Genomic DNA, 8,865 nt, shown 5'->3' with positions numbered 1-8,865 from the left:
AACTGGAGTGTCATCTGCTTCTTCAGAACCACCAAGGCAAGAGCTGGTAACATCTCCAGTTTTGAGCATAGCGCTTGAAAGCTAAAATACAAGGTGCATGCACAGAATCCAGGAGAAAGCAGTGAATGGCTGGAAACCAAGAAGACTTTGCTTCTGAGTACAGGCTGAGTAATTTTAAGTCATTTTACAGAAGAGATGGTGGAGGGAAAACACAATGATTTTCATATAAAAATCTGGTTGCAAAGAAAAATGGCACAACTGTTTCTCATATCCAAAGTCAACATGAATAAAAATAATTGCCTTAAATTACAAGAAAGGAAATCTTGGTTAAACACAAAATGAGACTAAATGACCTGTTGAGGTAATTTCTGATCTGATTCTATGATTGCTGGAAAATGTTTTGCTTTAAAGTCACTTGCTAAGGACTCAGTAGAGCTGGTAGTGGCTGCAAGAAAAGGAGGCTGCAGTTAAAGGAATAAAGAACTCAGAGCCTAAAATGCACAGCACACCAGTTTATCTACTTAGCACTAGTGGTACTAACTTCAGCTTTTAATCATGCCTTAGCAAACTGGCAGAAGTCTATGTAAATAAATGTGCTTAAAACCCACTTAATTACAAAATAATTATTCCTTGAAGCATCAAGCATTAGTTTAATCAGTGTTGACAACTTCCATGATTTTATTGAGTCTAATCAATCTGAGGCTGCCTGATTTCAGTTATAAGATGGTGTAATGAGCTATTTTGTCTATTTAAAAAAAATAGACCTGCAAATTACATGGAAAATCCTAAAAGTGTGATCTGAACATATGGTAAAAATGAAAAAGCCAGAAGGTAAATAAAGCCACTAGGTTTATAATTTTAGGAGATCTGACTCATGAGTTTTGCACTCCTGGTTTGGCAGTATGAAATTACAGTGCCCTGTATTCTGCTGTTCTGACTATTTCCATAGTACTGATCATGCATTTGTGTAATTTGCCAAAAAACACGTTATACAAATTTGCAGAACTTTATTTGTTAGTCACAAAAACAAAGGAACACTTATATAAGTAAGAAGATGTCTTGTGGCTGCCCTTTAAATGAACAAGGAACAGCTGTGCACAAAACCTGGAGGTATATAAATACAAAGTAAGTTACATAGATCCCCCACATACACTATGATTTTTAAAACAACACCTTGTTAGAAGAATCTTGTCATTTTATATGCTGGTAGTTCTTGTCTGAATTCCAAGTACCAGACTTACATGCACAAAAAAAAAAAAAAAAACCAAGATGAAGAATTTTAGTGGTGAAAAGGCATTGTGACAAAGTATTACTAAATCTTTGAATAGCAGTTGCTTAGACTTTTCTGAACATCTGATTGCTGTATTATGAAATAATCCATTCTCACTGATACAATCTGATCTATGCAATTTTTGGGATAGTTTTACAAGGGAAATGAATATTAGGGAAATGGATACCAGAATTTAAGATCTAAGATCTTCTGACTGCCAAACCTGAAAAAGTCATTCATTGCATTTCAACTTTATCTTAATGATCCAAGTGGCTGATGTCTGATTGAACTGTAACTTGGGTTCAGTCCTATTTTTATACTCCATTGCCTTATGAAACATGTGGGGGAAAAAAAATCTTCCTTTTATCATGATAAAGATAATGGTTGAGTTCTCAGTTCTGCTCCAGATACTGAGCTCTTGCTTCACTGAAGAAATCTAAATGTCATCTTCATTTCTGGCTGGGTGGTGTAATGGAGAATAGCCTACAGCATATTACATAACACTGCTAAACAGGAAACATGGGTGCATAATCAATCCTAAACACAAATAAATGGATCAGAAAGAGGCCTGCCACTGCCAGAGGTGCCCAACTGCTGCTCTGGAAGTGAAAATATGGCTTACAGATTCAGGAGGAGGGAATAACAGCCAATGTTTTGTTAAGGGGAAAATCAGACTTGTGCAGAAGTCCTCCCCATAAAGCTCACTCTTTAATTTCTGAACCAGTTGGTTTGGCTCACCTGTACCATGATTGCATATGAAGCAACATGAAAGGGAATCATGTGGCTCTTCCCATAGGAGAGGATGACTACATGCATGAGTTGGTTCCCAAAGTGCTGACAAAAAGCAGGTTGGTAATGGCTCTGCTGAGAAGAGAGAATATGTCTAATGAGGTTTTGGGGTTGCTCCCTCTCGTTAGACTGGACTTTCTCTGAGGACATCAGTAAGAGGTGATGGCAAGAACGTCCTGTGAACTTCTGACTGAACAGGAATGAAAGTTAAAAAGCAGACCTAGACATGTCATTGCACAGAAGAAAACAGCACCTGTGTGCCCAGCTGGAAAAGAAATACTCCTGCAACAGCAGGCTGAACAGCCTGAGTCCTTTGGATTTTTCCTTAGGATGTCTCTTTACACCGGTAGCATTAAAATGGAGTGCTCATGTGTTCCTCCAAGATCTTTACTCCAGATTTACTACAGCAAAACAACTCCCATGATGAAATAAACAGGACTGAGAGAGTACTCTCAGGGTGAGTAGTAATCCAGTCAATGCAAACACCTCTTCAGCAGGTTACCAGCACATGTGGTGTCAGCACAACCATATCAGGGCCACACTAGTTATTGGGCAAGGAAGCACCAAATGAGTTTTGTCTGGAGCTGTTGTATATATTTTGTGCCCGGGCTGATAAAACATATAGTTAAAAGCTTTGGGCCAAATAAAGGAAATGTCACTTCTAAATTGGATAATCCTTGTTAGATTACAGCTATAGTTAAATGGGACATCAGATTAATTTTGCTGCAAAGACTGTTTATTGTGTTAATCAATATTGTGTTATTTCCTACTCCCCTTGTTCTCTCCATCTACTGTTTCTATAAATATGTTTTTGAGGCAGGAATCTTCGTTTTACTCTGGAATAACAGGGTCTGAGTTTGTGCTGCAGCTATTAAAACAGGTTTCTTGTGCATTATTAGTGTTCCTAAGGGACAGTCCCCACAAGGATACAAATAAAAAACAACATCAACTTTTCAGCTGAAACAGAATTTATTATGCACCTCTCTTTGTATTGCCCTGGCATTTCTCCCTGTCCCACATAATACAATCAACTGAATGAAGTGGCAGTGAATTACAGGAAGAGATGGTTCAGTGATGAATCAGTCGCTGGTCTAACTACAAGAGAAACCGACACCCTTCCCATCAAAGAAATATGCACACAGGATATACAGAGCAGCTCCTGTAGGCAGAGACAGCTGATGGTTCCCATTTTCCAGTGACTTCTTTTGGAGTGCTCCAAGGTCAGAACCCATGTGAAAAAAAAAAAAAAAAAAAAAAGACCAGGATTCACGGAAGACTAATAGTTATTTAAGCATGTACAATATGTATGGTCAGAAATCCAGGCTCTTCCATCACAAAACTACACTACACACATAATGCACAGAAGAGGTGGAGCTCTCATGTCTTGTAAAAAAGGCTTTGAAAAATACACTAATGGAAACAAGGATGTTTTTGAACAGGAGTTACAGTGCCTGTAATAACTGTGTGAATACAAATCACTCTGGGAAAAGCTGTAACATGTTTTCTATGAGGCCAGGTACTGCTGAAAGCTGGGGACAAAAGTAATAAAAGAGGATTTAAGTATACAGTGACATTAATCCTTCTCTCACACAGCTCCTGAAGTCTGTGGACAGCAAACTTAGCAGCACTTTAAAAGGAGCTGAAAAGGAGCTACTCACTAAGACTCTGTAGAAAAAAAAAATAAATCTCGGGACGTTTTGCCCTCCTTACTAGAACTGGAATATTTTGAAGTGTTTGTCTCAGAGTACGGAGGCATAATTTGGAGAAACCACAGCGGATTTTCATGTTTAATACATTTTCATCAAAGCACTTTCCTACCCCCGAGTTAATAGCTCCATAGCTTTTGCTAAACGTAGGCGTGACGACATCTCACATTAGCACAACAGACAAGAATTTGGAGGCGGTTCAAGAATGGTCACCACGCAGGAACACGCAGCACCAGGGCCCCCAGAGCCCCACCGGAGCCATTCCCGGAGCTCTGCCGGGGCAGGGGGGACAGCCCAGCCCGCTGCCATTCCCTCAGTTCTGAGGGGGGACAGAACCCGGTGCCACTCCCCGAGTTTGGGTACCGGGACAGACACGGGGCGGGGGGGTTGTCAGCCGGCCAAGTTCGGGCGAAATAAGGCTAAACACGGGCTCGGCGGGACTTTCCCTCGGGCACTTTCCCTCAGCGGGAGGGCGCGGAGCGGTGTGAGGGGAAGCGTTCCGCCATGACAGCGCGGGGGTCGCCGCGGCGGGGGATGGTGGCGGCCGTTCCGCCCTGACAACCGTGGGGGAGGCTGAAGGGAGGTGTGTGTCTGTGTCAGGGAGGGAGGGCGACATTTCTGCCTCCCTGCGACCAAATAAGGGCAAATTCCCCAGTGCCGGGCTGAGCGCTCAGGAATTACAAACACCGCACGGCGCGAGCGGCCGCGAACCCACAGCCCCCCCCCCCCCCCCACCGCGCGGATCCGCGCGGGCGGAGCGCGGGGGCGTCCCGTAGCGACAGCACAGCCCCACCCCGCCGGCCCGCCCCCGCCTGCCATTGGATAGCGCTGCTGTCAATCTCCGGCATAACGTCATGTCAGCTGGAACTTTCTAGCTGAGGTTCGCGCCGGGGGCGGGGCGAGAGGACAGCACCGGCGCGGATTGGCTGAGCGCGACAGCGCACGAGAAAAACCCGGAAGAATCGCGGCTCGCGAGGGGCGGGCTGGCGGGTAGGCGCTAGCGGTTCTGATTGGCCAGAGCGTTGGGGGCGGGCACTCCCCGGCGGCTCGCGGGGGCGATTGGCCAAACGGCTGTTCCAGGGGCGTCGGGATTGGCCGTCAGGGTTCTGGCAGGTTCCAGAAGCGGCAGCGGCGGGTATAAAACGGGCGGCGGCGGCGCGAGCTGGGTATATCGCGCCGCGGCGGCAGCTGGAGCGGGCGGGGTGGACACGGGCGAGCAGCACCACAAACAGCCGACACCATGTCTGCCAAGGGGCCGGCGATCGGCATCGACCTGGGCACCACGTACTCCTGCGTGGGCGTCTTCCAGCACGGCAAGGTGGAGATCATCGCCAACGATCAGGGGAACCGCACCACACCCAGCTATGTGGCGTTCACCGATACGGAGCGGCTCATCGGGGATGCTGCCAAAAACCAGGTAGCAATGAACCCCACCAATACCATCTTTGATGCCAAACGCCTCATCGGCCGCAAGTATGACGACCCCACGGTGCAGTCAGACATGAAGCACTGGCCTTTCCGTGTGGTGAATGAGGGAGGCAAGCCCAAGGTGCAGGTGGAGTACAAGGGGGAGATGAAGACATTCTTCCCTGAGGAGATCAGCTCCATGGTGCTGACCAAGATGAAGGAGATTGCTGAGGCCTATCTGGGGTGCAAGGTGCAGAATGCTGTCATCACAGTGCCGGCGTACTTCAATGACTCCCAGCGCCAGGCCACCAAGGACGCCGGCACCATCACAGGCCTCAATGTGATGCGTATCATCAACGAGCCCACTGCAGCCGCTATCGCCTACGGCCTGGACAAGAAAGGAACCCGGGCTGGGGAGAAGAATGTCCTCATCTTTGACCTGGGAGGGGGTACTTTCGATGTCTCCATCCTTACCATCGAGGATGGGATTTTTGAGGTAAAGTCCACAGCTGGTGACACCCATTTGGGTGGGGAGGACTTTGATAACCGCATGGTGAACCACTTTGTGGAAGAATTCAAGCGCAAGCACAAGCGTGACATTGCTGGCAACAAGCGAGCGGTGAGGCGGCTGCGCACGGCTTGTGAGAGGGCAAAGCGCACCCTCAGCTCCTCCACACAGGCCAGCATTGAGATTGACTCTCTGTTTGAGGGCATTGACTTCTACACCTCCATTACTCGTGCCCGTTTCGAGGAGCTCAATGCTGACCTTTTCCGTGGCACCCTGGAGCCGGTGGAGAAGGCTCTGCGTGATGCCAAGCTCGACAAGGGCCAGATCCAGGAGATTGTGCTGGTGGGTGGCTCTACCCGGATCCCCAAGATCCAGAAGCTGCTACAGGATTTCTTCAATGGCAAAGAGCTCAACAAGAGCATCAACCCCGATGAGGCTGTGGCTTATGGTGCTGCCGTACAAGCAGCTATCCTTATGGGAGACAAGTCTGAGAACGTGCAGGATCTGCTGCTGCTGGATGTCACCCCTCTGTCCCTGGGCATCGAGACAGCCGGAGGAGTGATGACTGCTCTCATCAAGCGCAACACCACCATCCCCACCAAACAAACTCAGACCTTCACCACCTACTCAGACAACCAGAGCAGCGTCCTGGTGCAGGTGTACGAGGGTGAGAGGGCTATGACAAGAGATAACAACTTGCTGGGCAAGTTTGACCTGACAGGCATCCCCCCAGCACCCAGGGGAGTCCCCCAGATCGAGGTCACTTTTGACATCGATGCCAATGGTATCCTGAACGTCAGCGCCGTGGACAAGAGCACGGGTAAGGAGAACAAGATCACCATCACCAATGACAAGGGTCGCCTCAGCAAGGACGACATCGACCGCATGGTGCAAGAAGCAGAGAAGTACAAAGCAGAGGATGAAGCTAACCGGGATCGGGTGGCAGCCAAGAACTCGCTCGAGTCCTACACTTACAACATGAAGCAGACAGTGGAGGACGATAAACTGAAGGGAAAGATCAGCGACCAGGACAAGCAGAAAGTGCTCGACAAGTGCAAGGAGGTGGTGTCTTGGCTCGACCGCAACCAGATGGCTGAGAAGGAAGAGTACGAGCACAAGCAGAAGGAGCTGGAGAAACTCTGCAACCCGATCGTCACAAAATTGTACCGGGGAGATGGAGGGGCCGGTGGTGGCTCTGGTGGCCCCACCATCGAAGAAGTAGATTAAAGAGGACTGAAGTAAAGACTGGTTTATGGACAGTCACTCCATTCTTTGCTTTGTTATTTTTTTCTAACGTTTAAGGAAAACGTCCTTGCCGATAACAGAGTTTATTCTGTTGGGTGTGTATAAAGGCAGATCTGTCAGCTTGGTTTTGATAAGAGGGAAGGCACGTCCTGCTTTATAAGGTTAGTAATAGACAAATGTTGTTAATTCAGATACAGCTGTTTGTATTCTGGATGTTTGTCTCTGTCTCTTCTAAAGTAACCACTTGACTGTTGCAGTTGACAAGTTTCAAGTTATGCATGAAAACCTTTACAAAAGATGAAAAAAAAAATTGCCAAATTTGGCTTCTGGAAATTTTGGTAATAAATAAAATGTTTTAAAAGCATAAATCTATCCTTTCTCCTTTCTGTGAAGGGGCAGTAGTGTGGGGAGGGGGTGAGGAATACTTTTCTGCTGGTGTCTGTGGCTCTGGGGGGTGACAGCAGTGGCACGGGGGGTGTTGGGCTCTGGAGGGGTGGCTGATGCCCCTGGAGTGGCAATGGGAGAGAGCATGGGGGCTCCCTGAGGGACCCCGGCTTGGGATGGGTGATGGGGAGGGGGTCTCCTGGTGTTGCAGCCCCCCGGTTTCCTGGCAGGGGCAGTGGGATTGCAGCTCCCGGGACTTTCACAGCAGGGAAAAATTCCCTGGAGTTCTGTGCCCGTGCTGTTTTGGGGCAGGACCTGCTCCTACCCGCAACCGGTGTCTGGGGCTGCAGTTCCCAGCTGGGGAATGAGCATGGGTTGGACTCGATGATCTTAAAGGTCTCTTCCAACCTAGAATTTCTGTGATTCTGTGAATGCATCGCGTGCGTGTGGCTGGGAGAGAAGAGCGGGGAAATGAGGACAACAGAAATAGTCCTGCTTGGCAGGTGGTGGGGCTGGGTAAAATAGAGACCGGGCTGTGGGCAGCTGTAAAGTGCTGAGTTATTCTTGGGTTGCTTGTGTGCTCGCTGAGCTTTCAATACTTTACTTCAACACTTTACTGAGTGTTTTTCTCCTCTTCAGACAATCAAAAGTAGAGCTGGGAGTGCTGAGTAAGGAGCTGGTATGCTGAACTTAATAGAATAGGCAAAATCTGTAGTAGTTAAACTCGTCTGGCTTTGCTGCAAACTGTCTGCAGAGCTCTTCATTTGTATAAGAAAGCAAAAAACCTGGCAGGCAGCTTGGGAGTCCGAGGCGCTGCGAGTTAATGAGCTCTCCTGCCGCAGCCCCATGGCACGCACATTTCGGACTGGCTTGTCCTTTAAGGGAAAAAACTGCGGAGCAGTGGGCAGCTGAAGGGAATCGGCTGCCGTGGTTTGGTTTGTTGCTTGTTTGGATGTCAGCAGCGTCGGTGTCCTGGGAACCGTGGTGGGTGCTGCCCTGCCAGCTCTCCCCACTGCAAACAACTTTTAGGACTCTGATTGCTTAAGCTAGTAGGTGATGTATTTAAAAAAAAATCTATAGGGAAGGGAGGCAACAATAAAGTTGTTTAGTATTTAATAACCAGCAGAGATGTAACACTCTGGTTTACTACATGGATTTCTCTCAGTTTTCCAGGGTACTCACTGACTGTGGCTTTCCCTTCACTAGATGCAGAAAAGGGTTGCAGTCATCACAGGGGAGAATGTGAGGCTTGTAAAAAGCTTGTTTGATAGCTGTTGTTGCAAATGACTCAAAACTACTTCAGGTTTATAGGGCAGCTGGCAGGTAAATGTCAGTGCCATCACCGTGGGATTGGAGAAGTCGATTGCGGCAACTTCAGCACCGGCTGAGGGCTTCAGTGAGATCTGCAAAGGCAGCAGTCAGGCTCCTGGTGTTCAGGTACACAGCACTTTCCTGGCTTTTCCAGGTACACTGCCTCTTGATTTCCAGGCTGTAACATAGAGAGGGCCCTTGGGAATGAGAAAGTACTGTGACTTTTAATTTTATTTTTCCCCTAG

General features: G+C 47.9%; 1 protein-coding gene across 1 annotated transcript; it reads left to right on the top strand.

Annotated features, from left to right (window-relative positions):
- Positions 1 to 4,914: 4,914 nt before the first annotated feature.
- Positions 4,915 to 7,293, top strand: HSPA2 (heat shock protein family A (Hsp70) member 2). The gene has a single exon (XM_058025919.1). The coding sequence runs from the start codon at positions 5,006 to 5,008 to the stop codon at positions 6,905 to 6,907; it is 1,902 nt and encodes a 633-aa protein (XP_057881902.1). The 5' UTR covers positions 4,915 to 5,005; the 3' UTR covers positions 6,908 to 7,293.
- Positions 7,294 to 8,865: the final 1,572 nt, after the last annotated feature.

This window comes from Melospiza georgiana, chromosome 6 (assembly GCF_028018845.1).
Source record: "Melospiza georgiana isolate bMelGeo1 chromosome 6, bMelGeo1.pri, whole genome shotgun sequence".
Classification (NCBI taxonomy): domain Eukaryota; kingdom Metazoa; phylum Chordata; class Aves; order Passeriformes; family Passerellidae; genus Melospiza; species Melospiza georgiana.
The sequence above is the reverse complement of the archived record's forward strand: the minus strand, read 5'-3'. Positions and strand labels throughout refer to the sequence as shown.

Coding starts and splice junctions, on each gene's coding strand:
- HSPA2 (XM_058025919.1), top strand. CDS start 5,006: ATGTCTGCCAAGGGGCCGGCGATCGGCATCGACCTGGGCACCACGTAC.